The sequence below is a fragment of the Neolamprologus brichardi genome, chromosome 11, assembly GCF_056152115.1.
Source record: "Neolamprologus brichardi isolate AB-2024 chromosome 11, ASM5615211v1, whole genome shotgun sequence".
Classification (NCBI taxonomy): Eukaryota; Metazoa; Chordata; class Actinopteri; order Cichliformes; family Cichlidae; genus Neolamprologus; species Neolamprologus brichardi.
In genome coordinates, this window is record NC_142114.1 from 11,967,580 (window position 1) to 11,991,001 (window position 23,422).

Genomic DNA, 23,422 nt, shown 5'->3' on the forward strand with positions numbered 1-23,422 from the left:
AGAAGATGCTCTGGGGGTGGAGGAGTGAGGAAAAAAATTGAGAGAGCAGAGAAAAGTTGTTGCTCCATTGCATCGTGCTCGGCTCCCCGCATCTTAAAACACCCTGCTGGGGCAGAGTGGCGCTGGCTTGGCGATGATTGTGGCATGGGGTACGGGGGAGAGGGAAGGGAAGGAAACAGGGAGACTCGACGTGACAAGGACAAAGCAAAGACGGGCCGCAGGCTTACTCCTTTCTTTATGTTTGTGGGGGTTTTAAAAAGGCAGAAGTCATGCTGTAGATGCAGCATTTCACATTTACTTAGTCCTGCTGCGACCAGTGAATGAGAAAGACTCGAGTCACGGGGGACTCAGAGTTGTGCATCACCGTGCCTTTTGACAGCGTTTGCGGGGCAATAACCTCTGAAATGGTGGCTCAGCAGCTAGAGGGCCCCTGTTGCACATACGCATTTAAATGCGAACCTCCAACTGGTGACATAATCCATAAACTGCATGGGTAACCTTGACCCATTCTCCAAAATAGACCTAATTCGTATTCTAATCCTGGTACTGTATGAGAAACAAGTAGTAGATGGATGAAATAACAAAATAACAAATACATTATCAAATGAAGTCTGATATTTATTTCAGTTTTGTTGTCGTGTTAGAAGACAAAGCAATGACCCAGATCCACTTGTGCTGCTGACTGTTTCATGATTCCTTCCACCTTGAGGGGAGGGTAATTATATTGTCCTCATCTCTATATCTCTTGACCCTGCTATAGAATGTGTGTTTTCACTTTATTTACCTTTAAACGGTTTTATGACCACTGAACACAGTTTCACTGCTAATGAAGATTAACGAAGGTTGTGTAGTTCCAGACCGAGGGATAAGTTAAGGTTGTTCTGTCAACTGTGAATATTGAGCTGATGTTTGTTCATCTTTAATCACAGTTACTTGTACCTTTTCTCCTTATCCAGTTACGCTAAAATAGCCTCTTTTCTTTTAATTAAAGACTTTGTGTGACATTTACATTGGTTTTTTTTTTAATGACACATTAAAAATGGATAAAAACACGCAGTAGTTATGGATACTCGGTTGATGGATCGGTGTTAGTGAGGGTAGTCGAGTAGATAATGAATCCCTACAGCTGAATTTTGTGAGGCACTAGGGATGATAAATCCTAGTTTTTAGGTGTTTCTGATGGAATTTAATAAGTGAGAACAGTTCTGAGTTTTCCTTGGGTACATTCATCTGTGCTCCATTTCATTTTACTACCAAAGTGGTTGCGCATCTGTGCTCGTCGATATGTTCAGATGCATTTTTGTCGCCAGTACTTTGTTTTTGAAGAGTCTCATAAATGGATAGATGTCACAGAAATGTTTGTTCGCAGTAAAGGTAAATTTCTGTCATTTTCACTCTGGCTTGAGATTTCAGTTAAGCGATGTGGAAAGCCGTTAGCGGACAAAGGAGAGAGAGCGGTTGCTTCAGCGAGACCTTTTTCTTTCTGCCATTCCATCAAATACTGTCATTTTGAGCAATCGTGCCTTTTTAAAATAGCAACGTTTTCATGTGAATGATTTGTCTGTCTTCTCAAGAGGCCTGTCCACCGTGGCGACAGTGGTCTTTGATGGAATGACGTCTTCAGTTTAAAGTTCACCCATCAATTGCAAACCTTTTGCCTTTTACCGACAGGAGAGACAGCAAGGTCGCTGGAGGATAGTGGGAGCAATTGTGGGAGCAATTTCATCATTTCTCAGAAGGAATAGATTAAAGGGTGTTTAACTGGATATACCTGTCAGTATTATCTACTCTCAAACTTCTTGAGCACCAGATGTAGTCTACAGCCTCGACGCTGCTGAATTCAAATAGTGGGTCTGTATAGGAGGTAGATTTATAGCTTTATAATCTTGCTGTATCTGCATATATGTTTATTATTCTCACTAGATAAATAATTTACCCAGAATGAGCACACTGTCTGCTCTTAACTGTATAAGCTGTGTTGCAAAATTTGCTTTCTCGCAGCATATTAACTTTATATTGAGTTTCACCAGTTTGCACTGCTAATTAATACCGAAGCAGCTGGGCAGTTCTTCGATGATACCTATAAATGAAGGAGGTATTTCATGGACGCCTTGCTGCATGAAGCTAACAGATGTCCCGTTTGAGCTGTGCTGGGAATGTCAAGTATAGCTGCCTGCGTGGCGCTAGTTGGCTGCTGTAGCAGTAAGGCAGGCTGTTCACTAAGTGATGCCTGATGGGAGAATTAAGCCTCTTCTCTCACTTGTCCTACCCTAGCACAATACTGTAAGTTACTATTGGTCACTCAGATTTAGTCATGTGCTCTAGTAATTTTATTTTTTTTTAGCAATCAAACATAAACATACATTTTTTGGTTTAAATTCTTGATTACAGCAAATATAAAGTCCTCACATAAAACCAAGACTAATTGTTTTTACAATAGGTATTGTTGTTTATATGTACATGAACAGGATGTATTATATTGTAAGCTTTACTGCATGGGATTGTTGTAAAAATAGCACAGACATAGTGCATTGAAACATGCTATGTAAAGTGTTGCCCTGCCTGTTGATGGCAACCACTGCCACATACTGGACAGCTTGCAACATCCTAGCAAAAAGGTTCTCATTTGTTTTACCTTTTTTCCCCCCAAGATGTATCTATTTCCGACAATCAATGTGACAGTGATGCTGACAAAGAGGAGCATAGACAGCCATTATTTTCTATTTCTTTTTGGGGGGATTTTTGTGAAGATCATCAGGATCCTGGCAGGGACAGTGCCCAGCAAACTATCATTGGTTGATGATTGAGATGTAGTCTGTACTGTGTCTGAAACCAAGTTGGTGGCAGTTATGACTCTAATAGTCTAAGTTAGCAAACTTGTTATACATTGTAAGAACAGTGCAGTCTTAAACCAGAATTAGAGGTATCTTAGTTTAGAAAGAATCAGGACAGTTGTTTGTCTTTTGTTATTTTCTAAGCTAAGCTAGTCAGTGTTTCCATAGTCTAGTGGTTTATGCATTTGTGAAAAGAGCCCCGGTTTCATCCCACTGGGAGAGAAAAATACCTTTTGGAGTTGTGCCAGAAAGGGTATATGATGTAAAATCTCCCAGATCAAACATGTGGTGCTACATGCTGTGGTGTAGCCATATTGAAAAAGGGAGTAGCAGAAAGTAGCCTTCTAGCTAAGCTAGCTTGGGGCACGCTTTTCTTTGTGTTTTCGTCCACATGTAAATGTAGTTTTAGATCATCGAGAACAAAGCTTTAGGAAAACACCTTCCCAGGTGAAGGTTTTTTAAAAACAAAACTCTGTTTTAGCTTTTACACGTAGACAAGGAACAGAGATTTTGTCTCGCAATGTCAACGGTGTTCTTTTTTTTAAAAATCTTGCCTTTATTTCTTTTTCTTTTTTTGACATAAGACTGTGCACCATGTTATTTTTTGGCTTTTGACTTGCCAACACTTCCAACAAGAAAAAAAAAACACTACTGGGGTGTAGACATATCTGACATGCAGTTTGAATTTGTAATAGCAAGGACACCAGTGTGTTTTGCTAGCTTGCTAGCACGCGCACAAAAATTTAATTATTAAAAAATGAGCTGCAATATTTTTAACATTTGTTTTGTTGTGTTGTGTTTTTGCTTTGTGAAGTTAATCTTTTATCCTTATTAATTTCTAGGACATGTCTGAATAATTATTAGCCTACTTGTCCTTGTGTAACATTTACTACTATTAACTAACATTTGCTATTATTGCCACAGTAATGCCAGAAGTCCTTGGCACCACTCTAGGGAAAAAACAGTTGCATAAAGCCCTTCGTTTTACTGCAGGTTGTAATGCAGTCATTAACAGTGTCTTTTCAGTGGTAAAGTCATTGTAGTATACCTCCATTGTGTTTAGGCTAGTTGCCATGTAGATTAGAGTGAGAAACCTATTTTTAGCACCACCTTCCATGGGCTTTGATTGACTTTGAAATTTTAAACCTGATTTGCTGGTTCACCCACATTCAAGCTATCTGTTCACACAAATGTGAGGTTTATTGCTAAATTGCCTGGAAGAGCTTTTTTATGTTTGGATGAGATGTGACCACAATTTACTGCTGCAAAGATAAGTGATAACATTTTTCACACCAAATGAACTGTTTATCTGTCCTTGTGTAACTCCACATCGTGTTGGAGAAAACAAGAAGCGGGTCTGTTGGATGTGTGTGCTTTACTACCGATTGAAGGAGATTTCACATAAGTCAGCAATTAAATGCAATCGTGGCAAATTAGATAATTAGATGCAGAAGATTGATATGAATGTGAAGACTCTCATTACTGAAAGTTGTTTTACTTTGACTGGAAGGTATTTTTTGTACTTACATCTCATGTCAGAGCACCAGTTTATAGCTTCTGTGTAATAATGATTTGGTGTGAGAGTCTGATGTGATTGACAGCTGCACATAGACATCCTTGAGGCTCTGTCTTCATTTGCTATGTCCATCTCAACTGTCACTCTCCATTTAGGAGCTGTTCGTTCTCCGAGCGATACGGCACACACTCTTATCTTCTAGATTCGGTCTGATCTGACACTTCTTATCCTCCTTATATCTGCACTTATTGAAAGGTTAACCACTTGCCAAGCCGCTGATGTTTTCCTAACTTGTCGACCGGATTTGTCCTATCCAACAGTATTTTATGTCAAGTGTGCTGGTGGATTTGTGTGCACTTGTGAGTATGAGAGGCCCTTCCCATTTCCACTTATGTGAGTGTGCTCGGTGAATTTCAGCAGACCGCACAATGTGCCAAGCTCTGCCAATGGCGCCTGCTACAGAACGACATCAGGTTGACCAGCTTGAGCTGACCAGACTGCCAACTGTATAGAGGGCAGAAAGAGGTAGGATAATGACTGTCAAGATGAGCGTGGGAAAAGATGAGAAAAGGAAGAGTTGATTCAAGAAATAAAACTGTGGACTGGAAGGAGGAGATTTATCCTTCCAGGTATACACATTTGCAGTTCTTTGCAAGTCAGGCTTGACCAGAGTGACCTCAAACCAAAGTACGCCTCCAGCTTCGGACTATCTAGGACGTGTAACCTGATCAGCTGGTGCCAGTGACACCAGTGCTAACAGATGACGGTGCCTCCAGTCAGCGCTTGCCATCAAACAATGAACAGATGTGCAAGTGAGAAAATACAATAAAGTTAATTTTTCTTGCAACTCATAGAATTTAGCACAGATACACAGAGCAGACAATTGTACTGAGATACAAAAACAAGAATAAAAAATATAACCTTTATGTAACCTGTCACTCCTCCAGGAGCATGGTTTATTAGAACTGCACCGTGAAGGACTGCCAATCTTTTCAATGTTACTGAACACAGAAGCCTGTGTTTTGTGTTGTGGTCACCAGTTTTAATTCAGAGAAATCATATTTCGTTCTGTATGCTGTTGCTATGGAGATGAAGGCAATCACAGGTGTGAACTGTAGGGAATTCAGAACACGTTGTCTTTACAGTTGCTATCAAAATGTGGCAGCACAGCTGCTGACGCCTGTCAGACCTGACAGAATTTTAATTTGAACAAATTTTAAAGCTTGTGTTTTCAGTTTTCTCAACACTGTAATCTTTAGTTGCTCAGTTAGTGGATGTTCAAATTCTGTGTCTGAAAATGTTAGCTTGTAACTTTGAACAGGGACAATTTTAATGCGGATCCAAACAGCTCAGCAAAGACTCCAATTCGACCCAATGGATAGTTCTGGAAACTGTAGAAAGGAATAAACCTGTATAAACTGTATTTTCATAAGTTCCACAGCTTTTCCTGCTAAAGACGACCTCTGCCATGGCCATTTACGCCATACCTAAGTAATTAAGTAGTAAATATTTCAATGACAGAAAAGTTGCTGTTTTTCTCGATGTACTTTAGAAATGTTGTTTGGGGTTGTTTTGTTTTTTACAGCATGTCCATAAAAAAGGACATTTTCTGTAAATTAAAGGGAACTTTTTGTTTTATAATGATAGCACAGTGTGGGCAATGAGCAACACGGTTTTTTTTTCTGTCATTTTACGCATTTCTTTCTTTTCAGTTTAATACAAAGAGCCATGTTGACAAATTTTGTTCATTTACTCTAGCAGGATTTCTATATCATGTAGAAACACCGAGATGTACTGTTAAAATTGCACTTCTTTATCTTATATTACATATGTCGGAGATTGAATGTGTAGTTAAACATCTTTACACTGACAGGAGGGGAAATTTCCACCGTGTAAAATGAGTTTGACATCCCGGTTCTATAAGCCCACAGTGGAACAAGCTCGTATTTGATCTTATGTATGTGCATCATGTTTGTCTGACATGTGAAAGAGAAGGCCAGCTTTGGGGGTCGCAAGCAAATGTACTTCTAGTGCCATTCCCAAGCTTGGCAGGGAAGTAACTGGGGGAAAATCAAATATGTTGGATCCACTCACCCACTGTGGGTGCTCCCTTTTCCCCCTTGGGGGGGAAAAGGGAGCAGCCAAAAGTACCTATAATATTCTCTCCAACTAAAGGTCTTCCTAAAACCCCGCTCAATCAAACGCTTCACACAAGCATCTCAAATGCAATTAAGCAAGGATAAGCACTAGTATTTGCTCATATGAAAACCCAAGTCCAAATAATTTTGGGCCAGCATGTGACGGTAGTGCCACAGAAGTGGGCATCCTCATGCTCACCATAGGAAAAGAAAGGCTTAGGCCTTTCAAGGCCACTTATACCAGTTACAACATGTAGCGCCCTTCATGCGTAGAGCTCGAATCTGTCCACAGTCAGACAGCAGGGCCGCTCGGTGTTGTTTCAAGGACATGGTGTTAATGAGACGGTCGGAGTCTAGCATATGTTTTTTGTTCTAATTAGAGCAGGCAGCCAATCAAAGGGTTGCGCTTCAACAAATGAGCATGGTTTCACAGCAGCCTCTGCTCTGTGTCAGATGGGATGTTTGTATCACCGGCAGCTTTGTTTATCTCTCTCTCAGACCCAAACAAAGGAGAAAAGAAAGAAGGAAAAAATATTTTGTCTTATTTTTTTTAACTTTTGAACTACTCCCCTCCCACTAGACCACCTTATATCACCAAACCCTCTGCCCACTCCGCTCCTGAAGCTTTTCTGATAGCAATCAGACTAATTAGTAACAACAAATAAGAGCAGATTCGACACTAAAGAGAAAATTCTGAACTGATGAATAAAACCAAAAGCTCTCCAGGCTTTTGCTAGCATTAGAAAAATGACACGTTGCAGTTTTTACTTTAAAGCTATTTAATGCTCAGTTAGGTGTAGCTAGGTAAAGATGTCCTGAGTCCATGCATCAAACTTCTTGTGGACAATTAAAATCTAACAGTTGTGTTAAATCATTTAAATTAATAACAAGGACAGAAGAGTGTCATGTTCTTGTACCAAGAGTGACAACTTTTTCACATACAATAAAGCAGGAAGGAAAACAAGCTCATGTGACACCCTGAAAATAGCAGCTTAGTCCACACCCATGTGATCCGTTCAGCTACAAATGCCTGTAATCTAGAGCTTTCAGCAAAACCACAGCAGAGAAAAGCCAGGACTGTTTAACAACTTGAATCCCCTTTTGAAAGTCCAGCAGCCAGTCTGTTAAAATAAGAGGGAATGCTACACAGTGGTAAACATAGCTCTGTCCCACCTTTTTTTCTCCTGAAATTCAAAATGACCTCACTTTTTTCTTTGCAGATTCTTAGAATGTCAGGTGGAAACTTTATTTTAGGTTTGGTTGACTTTTTATGGAATGACTTTTCGATGATAACTTGATCTAACAAGGACCGAGTTTGAATTTATTTTGGATTTTCTTTAATCGACAGGATAAAAATGAAACAAAGAGGCTCAAAGTTACAATACAATATATGTAAAAATACATATTCTCCATTAGTTTTTGGTAAAATATCAGTTAGCAAGTAGCATCTTTATCACGTGCTTTTGATAGCCATCAACAGCCTTCTGGTTTAATTCTGGTCGGATATTTGACAACTCTTTTTGGCAGAATTTGTGGAGTTCATTTAAATTGGGTTTCCTGGTACAGACCCAGCTTTTAAGCATAGCCCAAAATTCTACAATAGAGTTGAGGTCCGTTCCAGGTCCAACACTATCAGTTCAAATAGCTGTGCGTAATTGCAAGTTATTTGGATGTGTCACCCCTTTGCCTAAATGTTGCAGATGACCCAAACTGTCACCCTCAGATGACAGGAAATTAGTTTGGATGTTAAGGAATGAGGCAGGAACCACCCCCGCCTAAGCTTGCCGTGAACTGGAAACTGTTGAAACACCAGCATCACTGTAGACAGTATGCCAATTTTACATCGCCTTACACCAGCGGTCCCCAACCCTTTTTGCGCCGCAGACCAGTTTAATGTTAGACAATATTTTCGCAGACTGGCCTTTAAGGTGTCGCAGATAAATACACCAAAATAAAATGATACGACCAAGACAAAAACTGTGGTATTTTGTAAATATAATAATAAACACGAATTCACTGTGTAATTGTGTAACTTTATTACCAGCGTCCTCCTGAAATGCGCCAACAATATTGAGAGTAACATCCTCCTCTCTGCCCCTTTAATGCTCTCTGATCGCTATGGTAACGTGTAAATATTTCTTTCAAAATAAGACGCACAACTACAGCACGGGAAAAGACCCAGGGAAACCGAGTTAACAATAAAAACCCTGAAAACGATACATTTCACACCCAAACCTCAACTCTTGCGGCCCGGTACCAAACAACTCGGTCCGTGGCCCGGGGGTTGGGGACCTCTGTCTTACACCAACTTCAAGATTGACTTAAATTTGCAGCTGCCCACATAATCAAGCCACCCACCGAGTTCTTGTTTTTTAAAGTCAGTAAACATGTATGCTGTAAAAATAATTCACCGTGTCTCTCTACTGACTTAAATCCTATTCAATCTAAAATTTACACTCAGTCTGAATGCATTTAAAAAGAGCTTATGCAAAATTAGGTTTTTACTTGGAAAGTCTCATCCAATTTGATCTTTCAACTCTCAAAATGAGGTGTATTTTCTAAAATCTTACACAGCACGAGTACATCTCTCTTACATTGTCTCCATTCCTGTTCAGTGTATTGTGGTCACCAAACTCAGGAACCCAACACATAGCATGCCACAAAGTTGCTATGGTTTAAAGAATGCCGAATAATGCAACGGTTATGAGAAAACTGTGCACAAATATAGGTGATGGGATCCACAATAAGCAAAAAGCAATTAGGTTTGAAAAATTAGGTTCAGGCTCATCCTAACTTTACACCAAGAAAGTAAACTAGTGAATTCAGCTAATAACTAAACAATAAAACTACAGACAACAGCCCGAGTCAACGGTCTGGTGGAGGAGATCTCTCCACTTGGCCCCCCTCTGGCTTTAAATGCATGGAGGTGGGCCACCAAACAATCAGCACTAAGGAAGAGGACAGAGAGAGAAAACACAGGCTAATCCAAAGAAATCAAAAATCATAGGAGGAACATTCTGCCTGTGCTACATCAAAACTATAGTAACAAACCAGCCAGTATAGTCACATTTTCCATTATTTGTAGCAGTTGGTGCTTCTGCTCCATGTTACTTTTTTGCACAAATGCATTATTGTTGCTCTGGGATATATTTGCACATTATTCTTTCAAACAAATTAGATGCTATGTGGGAAGCCAATAACGGTGATAATTAAAACGTTCCTTTTCATCTCCGCTGTCTGTCCTGCCCCTCCAGCTTCTTCCAGACGTAATGATCTAATATGATACTCCACACACTGCTGAAAAACTGCCAATAACTCAGAACACGTCTCTGATTTCTGCACCACCACAAGCCACAGTGGCATGACGTTGTATCCAGTACCGTCGCTGACCAATTGTGTTGCTGCCTGTCACCGGCGCTCAGCAAATGAGAGTGCAGGAGCGAGGCTGAGGCTAGCAACGAGGAGGAGGCGGCGGAGGAGGTGAAAGAGGAGGACAGTGGAAGACTGCAGTGGCAGCAGTAACGGTCCCTGGGCCCCACGGATACACACTGAGTCAAACACCGAAAGCTGTGTGTGATCGAGCAGCAGAGTCTGAAGGGTTGTGTTTGTCTCCAAGATGGGGATAAAGAGCACATGTGCACTCTCTCTTTTTTCCCTGTATGTGTCTGTGTTTGCTGTCTGAGTGATACGGAGGTAGAAAAGAAAAGTATGAGAGAAAAACATGCCCCCGAGTCAGAGACAGACACATAATAAAGCAGCGATTTTTGCTTTTCCATCTTCCTCTTTTCCCTCCCTGCCTTGTGTCAGCTAAGATAATTCTTCTGTTAGTCAAGTGAAAGGCTGTGGCTGAGGGGCGTTTCTGTGGGATATTGATACATTTTAGAGAGTGAATAGCCGCATGCCCCCCAGCTGTGTGTTCACCAGCCGAACTGTTGATTTATGGACTGTTTTTGATCAGAATGGAGCTGTTCAACATTGCTGGCAGATGCAGCTGCTAAGTGATGGAGAAATCATTAGACACATCTCCAGGGATGGTTGGCTAGTGAAGCATTATGTATGCTAGTGTCTTCGTCCGGTATTATTTTAGAGTGTAATGCTGCGCAATCAGTTAAGGCTTGATTAAGGAGGGCAAACTGGTGTCTGGAGGATTTTTTTTAACCCACAGCCATGGGGGCTGAATTTTAAACTGAAAACACAGGTGCAGGTAGACTTTCTGTACTGTACAGCTGGAGGCCTTTTCCTGTGGGGTTTGCTCGTTCTCCATTTGACTGTGTGGGTTTTCTCCGGGTACTCCAGCTTCCTCCCACACTTTAAAGACATGTTGGTTAGGTTAATTGGCGATTCTAAATTGGTTGTAGTGTGAGTGAGTGTGTGTGAGTTTTTGTCTGTCTGTAAGTTAGCTGTGTGAAAGACTGGCACCCTTGAATGAGATAAGGATAGATGGATGGATTAAGCAAAAGAAAAGTAAAAGTACTGATTCTGCCAAAACATTTATATATATCTAGAATTTTTTTCGAGTTGAGCAAAGGCTATGTTTAAGCTTTTTTATAAAGCAGTTTAAAATAGGGTATGATACCAGAAGTTTCCCAGATGATACTAATATGAGTAGAGTTACATGATTCACAATACCCAATTTGGTAGCTCGGTTTAAAAAAAATTCCATGCACTGTAAACTCCTTCCTAACAAACTGAGATATTTGTGGCAGGCTTTTCATTTAAAATGTGAACATTTTGTAGATAGGACACAGAATAAAAAGTAGCTTTACTTACATTTTGTTAGCTTAAGGATTTATATAATATAAGAACTTTAACTTTTAGAACATAGTTGATTTCACAGCAGCAATGGCAGCTGCCTTAAAAAAGTTGTAAAGTGTATTTCAAGATAACAGTGCAAAGTACTTCTATACCTCACTTTCACTGCCTTTATTATCAATGAGTCTAGGCAGAGCTATCACCGTCTGTTTAGTTTTTCTTGTGCTTGTGGGCGTTATCTCTATCTTGGTTTTGTTCTTATAGCACATCTCATTTCCTTATTATAGCAAAACACTTGAGAAAGAAAGTCACACACCGAGACACTTTTTCTTTCTTCCATCCACCTGCTCATGCTGATGTTGGCCTGTTTACCTTTGCGAGACACAAGAAGGCCAAAAGAATGTCAGGGGTCTTAAAGAATTAAATAATGGGGGTGGGGGGGTGGGGGGGGGCAAGGAATTGCTGAGCAACGAATCATGTGTTGGAAAGCTCTTTAATGTCTTCCATAACTAATAAAAGAGATTGAATTGTAGCTTCACTTCTTGATTGCATTGTTCATGTCTGGCTGAAAAGTGGCATTTTATAGATGCTTCCCGGCTCCAGATGACAAATGCTCTGTAGCAAACACCGTCACAGCCGACCTGACACAGGATTTAATAATGTTGCTGACTTTTCTGTTGTTTAACTTTTTGCCTGCGTCACGGCTGGCCTTTAGCTTTTGTTCTCGCCGCTTAGTTACAGAGGGAGAGTTTAAAGACTCATTGGTCAAAATCGTCACATGAACCTTTGACACAGAATTGGTGCTTTGGCATTTAGGAAGGGAAGATGAGCGTAATGTGGCGTAGAGCTCCATAGATCATTATGTGGAGGTGTCTAACCGCAGAGCAGAGGACGGCGGGGTCTGAGCCATATTTCATTTTGCTTCGAGACGTAAAAAAGAGGCTCATTAACATGCATGGCCACAGGTTGTTGTTGCTCTTTCTCTCTCTCTTTCTTTCTGTGTGTGTCGAAGCACAGCATCGATGGCAACTGACTCGTTCTTGTTAGGCTTTAGCTAACCCTTCAGTTGTCAAGTTGTTTTTGTCATAACTGCTATCCATTTCAAAGCAAACAATCTGATGTGCTCCTCCGTGAATTGCAACCCTATCGTGGTGGAGGGGTTTGTGTGTCCCAGGGATCCCAGGGGCTATGTTGTCTGGGGGCTTTTGCCCCCTGGTAGGGTCTCTCATGGCAAATTGGTCCTGGGTGAGGGACCAGACAAAGAGCGATTCAGAAGACCCTTATGAAAAGAACACCGAGGGAACAGTTTACCCTGCCCGGGATAGGGTTACCGGGGCCCCGCCCTGGAGCCAGGCCCAGGGAGGGTGCCCGAGTGCGAGCGTCTGGTGGCCGGGCCTTAGTCCATGGGGCCCGGCCGGGCACAGCCCGAAGAGGAGACATGGGCCCATCCTCCCGCAGGCCCACCACCCGCAGGAGGCGCCATAGGGGTCGGGTGCATTGTGTGCCGGGTGGCGGCCAGGAGCGGAGGCCCTGGCGGACTGACCCCCGGCTGCCAAGACTGGCAATAGGGACATGGAATGTCACCTCTCTGGTGGGGAAGGAGCCTGAGTTAGTGCGTGAGGTTGAGAGGTACCGGCTAGATATAGTCGGGCTCACCTCTACGCATGGCTTGGGCTGGAGAGGGGCTGGACTCTGTCTCAGTCTGGAGTTGCCCCTGGTGAGAGGCGGCAGGCTGGGGTGGGTATTCTAATATCCCCTCGGCTGGAAGGTGCTCCACCTGGAGACTCTGTTGTCCTGCTGGGAGACTTCAATGCTCACGTGGGTAACGACAACGAGACCTGGAGGGGCGTGATTGGGAGGAACGGCCTCCCTGATCTGAACCCGAGCGGTGCTTTGTTATTGGACTTCTGTGCTAATCACAGTTTGGCCATAACGAACACCTTGTTCGAACATAAGAGTGTCCATAAGTGCACGTGGCACCAGGACGCTCTAGGCCGTAGGTCGGTGATCGATTTTGTAATCGTATCACCAGACCTGCGACCATATGTTCTGGACACTCGGGTAAAGAGAGGGGCTGAGCTGTCCACTGATCACCACCTGGTGGTGAGTTGGATCAGGTGGCGGGAGAGGACGCTGGACAGACCTGGTGCACCTAAACGCGTAGTGAGGGTGTGCTGGGAACGACTAGCAGAGGCCCCAGTCCGCGAGATCTTCAACGCACACCTCCGGCAGAGCTTCAACAGCATTCCGAGGGAGGCGGGGGACATTGAGTCCGAATGGACCATGTTCAGCGCCTCCATTGCCGAAGCTGCTGCATTGAGCTGCGGCCGCAAGGTGGTTGGTGCCTGCCGTGGTGGTAATCCCCGAACCAAATGGTGGACACCAGAGGTGAAGGGAGCCACCAGGCTGAAGAAGGAGTCCTATCGGGCTTGGTTAGCCTGTGGGACTCCGGAGGCAGCTGACAGGTATCGACAGGCCAAGCGGAATGCGGCTCGGCAGTGGCTGAAGCAAAAACTCGGGTGTGGGAGGAGTTCGGAGAGGCCATGGAAAAAGACTTTCGGACTACCTCGAAGAGGTTCTGGCAAACCGTCAGGCGTCTCAGGAGGGGAAAGCGGTGCTCTACCTGCACTGTGTATAGTGCTGGCGGAGCGCTGCTGACGTCGACTGAGAAAATTGTCAGGCGGTGGAAGGAATACTTCGAGGACCTCCTTAATCCCACTGACGCGTCTTCCGAGGAGGAAGCAGAGTCTGGGGATGAGGGGAATGACCCGCCAATTTCCGGGGGCGAGGTCACTGAGGCAGTTAAACAACTCCTTGGTGGCAGAGCCCCTGGTGTTGATGAGGTCCGCCCCGAGTTCCTGAAGGCTCTGGACGTTGTAGGGCTGTCCTGGTTGACACGCCTCTGCAATGTTGCGTGGAGATCAGGGGCAGTACCCGTGGACTGGTAGACCGGGGTGGTGGTCCCCATCTTTAAGAAGGGGGACCGGAGGGTGTGTTCCAACTACAGGGGGATCACACTCCTCAGCCTCCCCGGGAAAGTCTATGCCAGGGTGCTGGAAAGGAGAGTTCGTCCGCTAGTCGAACCTCGGATACAGGAGGAATAATGTGGTTTTCGTCCTGGTCGCGGAACACTGGACCAGCTCTTCATCCTCTCGAGGATACTTGAGGGTGCATGGGAGTTTGCCCAACCAGTCTACATGTGTTTTGTGGACTTGGAGAAGGCATTCGACCGTGTCCCTCGGGGTGTCCTGTGGGAGGTGTTGCGGGAGTATGGGGTGTCTGGCCCATTGCTACGGGCCATTCGATCCCTATACAACCGTTGCAAGAGCTTGGTTCGCATTGCCGGCAATAAGTCGGACTCGTTCCCGGTGGGTGATGGGCTCCGCCAGGGCTGCCCTTTGTCACCGGTTCTGTTCATAATTTTTATGGACAGGATTTCTAGGCGCAGCCAAGTGGCGGAGGGCTTTCGCTTTGGTGGCCTCAGAATCTCATCTCTGATCTTTGCGGATGATGTGGTTCTGTTGGCTTCATCGGGTGAGGGCCTCCAGCTCGCACTGGAGCGGTTCGCAGCCGAGTGTGAAGCAGCGGGAATGAGGATCAGCACCTCCAAATCTGAGGCCATGGTTCTCAGCCGGAAAAGGGTGGAGTGCCCACTCCGGGTCGGGGATGAGTTCCTGCCCCAAGTGGAGGAGTTCAAGTATCTCGGGGTTTTGTTCGCGAGTGATGGGAGAAGGGAGCCGGAGATCGACAGACGGATTGGGGCTGCAGCTGCAGTAATGCAGACGCTGCACCGGTCCGTCGAGGTGAAGAGGGAGCGGAGTGTAAAAGCGAAGCTCTCAATTTACTGGTCGATCTACGTCCCTACCCTCACCTATGGCCACGAGCTGTGGGTAGTGACCGAAAGGACGAGATCGCGGATACAAGCGGCGGAAATGAGCTTCCTCCGAAGGGTCTCCCTTAGACATAGGGTGAGAAGTTCGGCCATCCGGGAGGGGCTCAGAGTTGAGCCGCTGCTGCTCCACATCGAAAGGAGCCAGCTGAGGTGGTTTGGGCATCTGACAAGGATGCCCCCTGGGCGCCTCCTGGGTGAGGTGTTCCAGGCATGTCCCACCGGGAGGAGGCCCCGGGGCAGACCCAGGACACGCTGGAGAGATTATATCTCTCAGCTGGCCTGGGAACGCCTTGGTGTTCCCCCGGACGAGCTGGAGGAGGTGGCTGGGGAGAGGGAGGTCTGGGCCTCTTTGCTTAGGCTGCTGCCCCCGCTACCCGGCCCCGGATAAAGCAGATGAAGATGGATGGATGGATGGATGGACAATCTGATGTGAGTGCTGCATGGTATGAAGATGAGAGGATGTTGATAAAGAGATACTTAAGAAGTAGAAGATATTCCCTTGCCTGGCCGTATGTTAATGAAGTTGTTCATGTGATCAAAATAACTCAGTGCCTTATTAGTTTTTAGGATTCATCAGATGTCACACCTACTTGTGGTTTGGCCTGAAATGTTTCAATTAAAACTGCAACAAGTCCTCCAACCTGATTTCTTGTGCTTACCCTCTAAAAGCAAGACCCTTTCGTTGTTCCTCCATCGACCCCGAGCTCCTCCCTGCACAGACGTTGTGGCTCTGTAACTACATGAGCTCAAGAGAGCAACGTCACAATGAAACATAATATGGGAAGAACATGAAAGCAGTCCTGTACGAGCAGGGCCCTAAAACAATCGTGTATAATTTATAGTTATAAAAAAGCATTAAAACCTCCACTACGCTAGCGGCCTTTGTGCTATTTGTCGCATTGCGTGGGTTTATCAAAGCTTTTCACTAAAAACAGCCTAGTGCAACCTGGAAAATGCTGTTCACTTAGTTGTGAAGGAAGGTGCAGAGATAATCCAATCTCCTTACCTTGAGTGCCTTTTAACAGCTTATTAAGGACACACTATAGTTAACCATTTGCAGTATTAGTATTACTATCAGTTCTGCTATAAATAAAAAATATGAAACATTTTTTAACTCCTTTTTTGTTCATGACAGGGAACTGGAAGTAAAGCAAAGAGGAGCACTGGAAGGCACTGCAAACGCATCCCCCTTTTTTCAAGGTCTAATCCTTCTTAGTAGGGGAGCGATAAGCGTGTTTTGACTTAGCCCCAAATTTCCTGTTGTTTATGCTTCCTTTTGCCAAGTCACGTGGATCCCTGTGGAGTTGGATAATCTTACTGATGCCAGTTTGGCAGAGCTGCAAATGTACCACTGCCTCCTGGTCCAGGTCAGATCACAAAAGTGAGGAAGAAAACAAAATGCCCGTGCGTCTGTTTTCTTTCATTTTTTTTTACCCTCCCTCTGTTCATCATCGAGTGAGCATTTGCTCGCAGATAGGAATCAGTCCGAGCCGCTGGCTTTGTCGACATGTGTCTCCCGTTCCTCTGTGGTGCTCTATAGTTCCTCACTGGTGTGAGAGGAAAAGCCTCTTATAGTTGCTGCAAGCTCCCACTAGGGCTTCTTTATGGGTTTCACAGTTGTGGTGTTATCAGTTGTGAAAGTTCCAAACATGAAGCAGCCATGTGGTTGGGAAACAGTAGCTACTGGTGACGCAAGGGTGTCCATTACATCATTAACTGCTACGCCATCTGGCAGGCTGGCTGTTGACCTTCGGCATGCTTCTTGTCTCGTTCTAACAGCTCACACTTTCAGCCTGAGACAAAGCAAACCAGTCCACTACATCCACCACACATTAAATCTGGTGTTGTAAATTTGTTGTGGTGGGAGTGCTTTGAATCATCCACGACAGCCACACTCCAAATAGCTCAGAATGACTATGCAAGTGTGAACAGTTTAGCTTGTGCAGTCCCCACTTGTTTGATTCAGATTTTTTTCTCTCTTCTGTACTATAGATTTGAATGTGCATATTTTAGATAAGTTACCATTACTTTTGACTTAAAATCTGCGGTTTAAGTTCCATTCTTAGGCTGTATAAGGGATTACAGCCATTTGCTCCTCCGTTAGTCACAGTGGGAAACAGAAGCTGCTGAAGAGTGCAGCTGATGATGGTACACAGCATCTCACTTCTCAGACTACCACCCACCTGGGTCCTGAACCTGTAAGCTGAGCTAGGATGCTCATTAGAAAAGACTCTGTGGACCTCAGATTAGCTCTCAGCACAACTTTATAATAAGGCTTTGGGGCCGAAATGAAAAGGACAAACGTGGCAAACTTTCTTTTTCCATATATATATATGTGTATATATATATCGTTGAGAAATTCATGTGTGAATGCAACGCAGGTGATCCTTGCCAGACATTGTTACCTGACTACATAGCCTGTGGCAGTGGGAAATGTCAACAGTCTGAATGCAGTAGAAAATGCTGACACTATAGTAAAACTACTGCAGCAAGAAAACAAAATTAAACAAGCATTATTGGACACACAGTAAAAAAAGAAAGAAAGAAAATCTTAAAAGCATAGAGATTAAGGTGGAATGTTTCAGACATGTCGGGGTTGTTAAATCTGATGTCAGCTTGCAGGGATGGTTGCCAGTTTAATTGCGCTACCACTGTAAAGCATTGCCATAGAGAGAGACACAGAGGTTTATATTGTATGGTTTGAAACTTGCAGTAAGGAAACTGGTCCGGTCTATTCCAGGAATAACAAAAACTATATTAAAAAAAATCATAAAGAAGCTAGGCCTAAGTCACACAGGCCTAAGGACCAGTTAGCAACCATCTGGAAACCACTGGTTGTGCAGGAAAAATATTTACTCCGTGGAAGATTGTTAGTGATTGCTGGAGGTTGCAGCTGCGGTGAAATCGATTGCTCAAGTCCCATTCATGCAGGCCGAGAGACTGATTAGCAAATACCAATCACTAGGGAAAAGTGTATTCCACAACCACTCGGTGAATGGTTTTAGGAGGTTGTTGACATTTGCTAGCATGTAATTGGTCATAGGCAACGTTCACACTGCAGGCGAAAGCGCATCAAATCCGATTTTTTGACCCTATGCAACCCATATCCGATCATGGTATGACAGTGTGAACGGCACAAATCCGATATTTTCAAATCCGATCTGGGTCACTTTCGTACGTGGTACTGAATCCGATACATATCCGATGTTTCAGAAAGCGACTGCTGTGTGAACGGTCATGTCGCATTAAATCCATCTTTTACGTCACCGACACAAGACAGAAGCCAATTATCAGCGCCAGAGAAGCGCCCGAGAAGACATCGCGATCACTTCCTGGCCATCCGGTGTAGATGAGTAGATGTAGATCAGTGAAACTGTTGGGAAGACAACGTTGGAGAAACGTGAACATTTTATTTGTACTGTATAATCGGCAGATTCTGACAGGAATCTGCAACTATCCTTTGAAGCACCGCTCCTCTCTAAAACAGCAATAAGGATAATTATTAGGTTATTTACATTATTATGTAAATAACAAAATAACTTAAAGCAAAAATAGGGAAACGTGAAGTCCGAAGTCTTTATATTAATGGCCATCTGTCAAACAATACTGTTTGCTCTGGGTCTAAACAGAGCGCGTTGTGTGTGAAGTCTTCTTTTGCGCATGCGGGCCGCTTTGAGCGTTCACACTAGAGCGCGTTTGCTGTCACATTTTATTTGTAGTGTGAACACGCAGACAAAAAAATCGGATTTGATCAAAAAATCAGAATTGAGCATTAAGACCTGCAGTGTGAACGTAGCCATAAAGAGTTGTAAACAGTGCTGCACTGAGGCCTTAAATAGGATATTATTTATAAATTTTATGGTTATTATTATTATTATTATTATTATTTTAGTACATCATTATGCCTGTACAACTTCCATTTATCCTTCTTTCTTTTTAAAGCCTGCATTACCCAAAAACATACCTTTGTCTTTGACAGTGCAGTCAGAGACTTGAGTGCTAAGCTAATAATGGCTAATGCTGAGTTGAAGTTCATGTTATGATTTTTTCCCTACATTTTTCAGTATTCATCCTAATTAAAGGGTTTAACTTGACAGCACATATTTAAAGGGCAGTTGATGGGTACTCTCTAGTTCCTTAGCTATTTGCCTTGACTTGGTTTTACAACACAGACTTGAAACTGCTTAGACTGAAAAACAGTCAAACATGTGCAGTACGGGAACAGTTAATGTAATTAGCCCTGGCAAAGTACATTTTAAACTCTTTAAAGGGGACCTGTTGTGCTCGTTTCCAGTTCCATATTTTATTGTGTGGATTATTACACTAGGGTTGAATAAATGAAAGAACAAAATAATAATTCTTACTTATGCTGTACTCTGCCTTGATAAATCTCCTTGGTTCATTCAATGTCCAAAAAACAAGCCTTTGAGGTCCCTTCATTTTCTGTGGCAGCTTCCATTTGATTGCCTGCCTCTGGTAAAGAAAATATGAAAAAGAGGTCCCCTTTGAGACGTGCATATTTGTTTTGCCATGCTAGCTGGAGGTGACAGGTGATGGGTGTGCCTTTCCACATTAATATTTTGTCTTTACAAATGTTAATTTGTTTCTTTGTTGTGCTTTGTGTGTTTTACTGTCTCGTTCTTCTTTTAAACTGACTGTTGATAATTTTTCTTTTAAAAAGACTTGAAAACGAAGAATAAGTTAATAAAAATATTGCCACTGAGTTGACTTTTGCCTCCATATTATAAAAAGAATGAAAATGTAAACACACACAAAGGCACGAATACGTTATTTTTCACATGCGTTGTCCTTCTCTTTACCTCTTTGCTTCTGTTTCCATCTTGCTTTCTTAGACACATCGATTCTGTTCTTGAACTCTGACACACACGCGTTTTGATACCGTTTGGCCTTGTAGCTTAGTGAAACAGAGCTAGAAGAAGGGCTTCTGTTCTACTGACGAGACAGTAATTAGTACTAACTCCTAAGGGAAAGCAGATAGACTTCACGTAGCTTGACACTCTCACTCTCTTTCTCCGTCTGTCTGTCTGTGTCTTTTCTCTCTCTGGTCCTGCCATTAACAGCAGCAGCATGTCTGTGTCCTCAAAACAAGTACAATCTAGCACATTCAGCTAACTTTGTGTCAGCCTTTGTCAGCTCTGTCAAAACCTCCACTGCATGCATTAATGGAAAGACAAGACAGAATGTGATGGAGAATATATGTACATGCAAATATAAAAGGTACAGAGATGGGGTCAATTTTTAGTTGGTATATTTGTAGAAATATACCAACTGTGTGTTTTCACTGAATTGACTGAAGGAAAATCTCTATATAATTTTTGCAGCTCAACCTGCTCCGTTTGGCACCTTCTCTTGACTGCTTCAGTTTGTTTGATTTTAAAAAGAGCACACAGTGAAGGACATTTCCATAGAGATGATGCATTTTCATTAGCGATTTAGACACTATGGTCATGTGTGTTGCTTTGGTCCATGTGGCGATGGGCACTTGGGTGAAATGGCCAGAAAGATTCTGTTCGCTTCAGCAGTTTTGCTGGAATGATTGAAAGTGCGAAGTGTGTGCGAGGGAGCGCAGCACTGGGAATCTTGTATTGCTGTTTCAGGACTTTTTCAGTGTATAGGAGAAAGTGTTTTAGGAGCCATTTTTTGATTGACAAAGTTTTTGCTGGAACACCCAAGAATTTAATTTTTATTATTTGTATTTTTTTACTACCACTTTAGATGCATTTGTATGAGTGTGTCAGTGTGTTAGTGTGATTTATTCTGTGTGTTTACATGTGTGGCTTTGCGACCATATGTAAGTGGATAAACCTACTGCTGAGTGTTGTGGGATTACCTGTTCAGATTAGCCCAGTTAACTCATTTATAAATGTAAAACCCAAACCTGGGATCTCATCAGCCTTTTAATAGGCTTTGACTTGTTGTTGTTGTAGGCAGATTATATTTGACCTACCTCAGCCAGTGCATGCCTTTTGATGCCCTTTACATAAGCATTCAACTTTTGTAAGCTTTTTACTGAAAAAGAGAGTTTTACATGTTGCACTGTAGCTTCTGTTTAATTGTTTAGCCATTTGAATTCAGTGTGGTAATGGAGGAAAAACTACTTTACAAAATGCAAATGCGCTACATGATTAAGATTAGCTATGTAGCTTGACAACAAGGTCTGCTTGTTGCATCTTTAGGTTAGCCAAGATGGTGGTGTAGTCATGTTAACACCAAGGGCTACTCTTTATTTTTTGCATTCTCTTTTATTATGCTCATTTCCCCATTTAGGCCTTTTTTTCTTTTTTCTTTTTTAGAATTACAAACAATTTTAACCAATACAAAGTTAGTACTCCCAGCTAACTTCCTGCTAGCTTACTTGGCAAATTTTGGCAAGTCTGCTAGCAAACTTGTCAATTTGGTTGCTTACAATGAGCACTAGAAGTTCATACAATTTATTAAAAATGTTGTTTATAGCCTAAGTTCCCATCTCATGGCTTGGCTAACGAGATTGAGAAAATGTTTTAATTTCAACAGAGGAGATTAGATATTAGCAGAGGGGCAACATGGCTAACAAAGAGAATAAAAAACCCTTCTATTTTGGTCTCTCCAGATATCCATGGAGTACTACCAGTCAGTCTGACTAGTAGTTTCTGGTACAGCGTGACATATATATCTCCAAGTGGATGGAGAAGATGGTACAGTCTAAGGAGGTCAAATGGGCAGATGGCTGCTGCTCCTACAGCCTGGTTTTAAAAGGGAGTTTTTCCTCCCCACTGTCACCAAGTGCTTGCTCATAGGGAGTCATCTAACCTACAAGAATAAAGAGTTTTCTCTTTATTCTTGTAGGTTCTTTACCTTACAACTGTTACTGTTGATGTGATTTGGGGCTATGCAAATGAAATGAAATTGAATTGATGTGACAGACAACAGTGTAAATATGGAGGTATCGAGTATAAAAAATAACCAGTCACATACATCCATTTATTCATGTAGGTGCCAGTGAGGATGGACACAGTAAGTGGTTTATCAAAAAGAACAACTTCAGGGTGATGATGAAAATTTGTGCCCAAGCAGGCCCAGTTAGTCAAAGCTATAAGTAAACTGGGATTACAGGCAGTGGTTTCTTACAGATTTGTTTTGCCCAGTTAAACAGATTCACTAAATTGATTTGGTGTTTAATTCTGCTAAATCATGAGGCATCCCAACCACAAGTCAAAAGTGAAAGCACATCTGAGTTTGTGAACCGTGGCTTCCAAGACACATGTGCTAGAGCTTTAAGCCCTCGTTACAGGGCTTTTAAGAACTAGTTAAATGTAAGATGGCATGTATGCCACCAGACTAAGCAGCTCTCTAAAAATTAATTCTGAAATCTAAAGTTGATGATGGGCCAGTGAAATGGAGCTACATTAGAGCTGTTTAATGTTAAATCTTTGCAGCAGAATTCTGGGCCACTTTGGTTAAACAGATGCAAAAGGATTTAGTATATGAAAAAGAATGAAAAAGGATTTAGTATATTCTAGATGAAATAAAAGCATTTCCACCTCCGTAAATTCTTATACCCTCTACTTGATTTTTTTTCTTTTGCAGCTTGTTACTCGCTGTTTCCTGAGCTCTGGACTCCCACTGTTCTCCTCCAATATCCCACCATTTAATCCCTTTTTACAGTAGAGACAGCTCTACACTGGGCAAGCAGAGCAATGCTAATAAATTCACCCTTAACAAGATTGCAATTAGCCTATTGATTCTTTCAACCAATTTCCTTGCCGCTGCAAAATTGCCTTGCACAATTACATTTCTGTGACACAGCGCAGTGACAGCTAACCGCCTCAGATTTAAATGTGCTTTGATCCCCTCGCCCTTGGAACGATGAAGGTCACTCATCTTTTCTCTGTCCACTCCCTGCCTTTTCATCCATACACCATGTGAATATAGCAATAACACGTTCCTCTCCTTGTTTGCCCTTCTGCAGACTGAAGAAGAAGTCTCAGTCGGTGGATATTGCCAGTCAAGGTTTCTCCCCGACACTGGTGCCCGCCTCGCCCCTCAACAAGGCTGCGCCATCTGTTGCCAAGACAACCACCGTCCTCGCGGTGCAGGAAAACAACACCACCAACTCCCAGCGCCGCAGCCCCCGGTGTGGCGAGCTGAAGAGAGGCTACACCATAGGTAAATGACACAGGGGCTGGGGCTGTGATCCTGTCTCTCTGTGTGCCAGTGGAGAACATTTCGCCTGAATTTGATGTCCAGTTATTACTTGAGTCAGCATTAAAATGCACCGTCTGAGCTGCTG

General features: G+C 43.0%; 1 protein-coding gene across 5 annotated transcripts in view; it reads left to right on the forward strand.

Moving 5' to 3' along the window:
- oxr1a (oxidation resistance 1a) overlaps positions 1 to 23,422 on the forward strand; it is a 170,772-nt gene that overhangs the window by 58,410 nt on the left and 88,940 nt on the right. For all 5 annotated transcript variants that reach the window (XM_006794777.3, XM_087848110.1, XM_006794776.2 and 2 more), the window contains one exon: positions 23,102 to 23,298. In XM_006794777.3, coding sequence (XP_006794840.2) covers positions 23,102 to 23,298 — 197 coding nt within the window. The remainder of the gene's footprint in view (positions 1 to 23,101; positions 23,299 to 23,422) is intronic.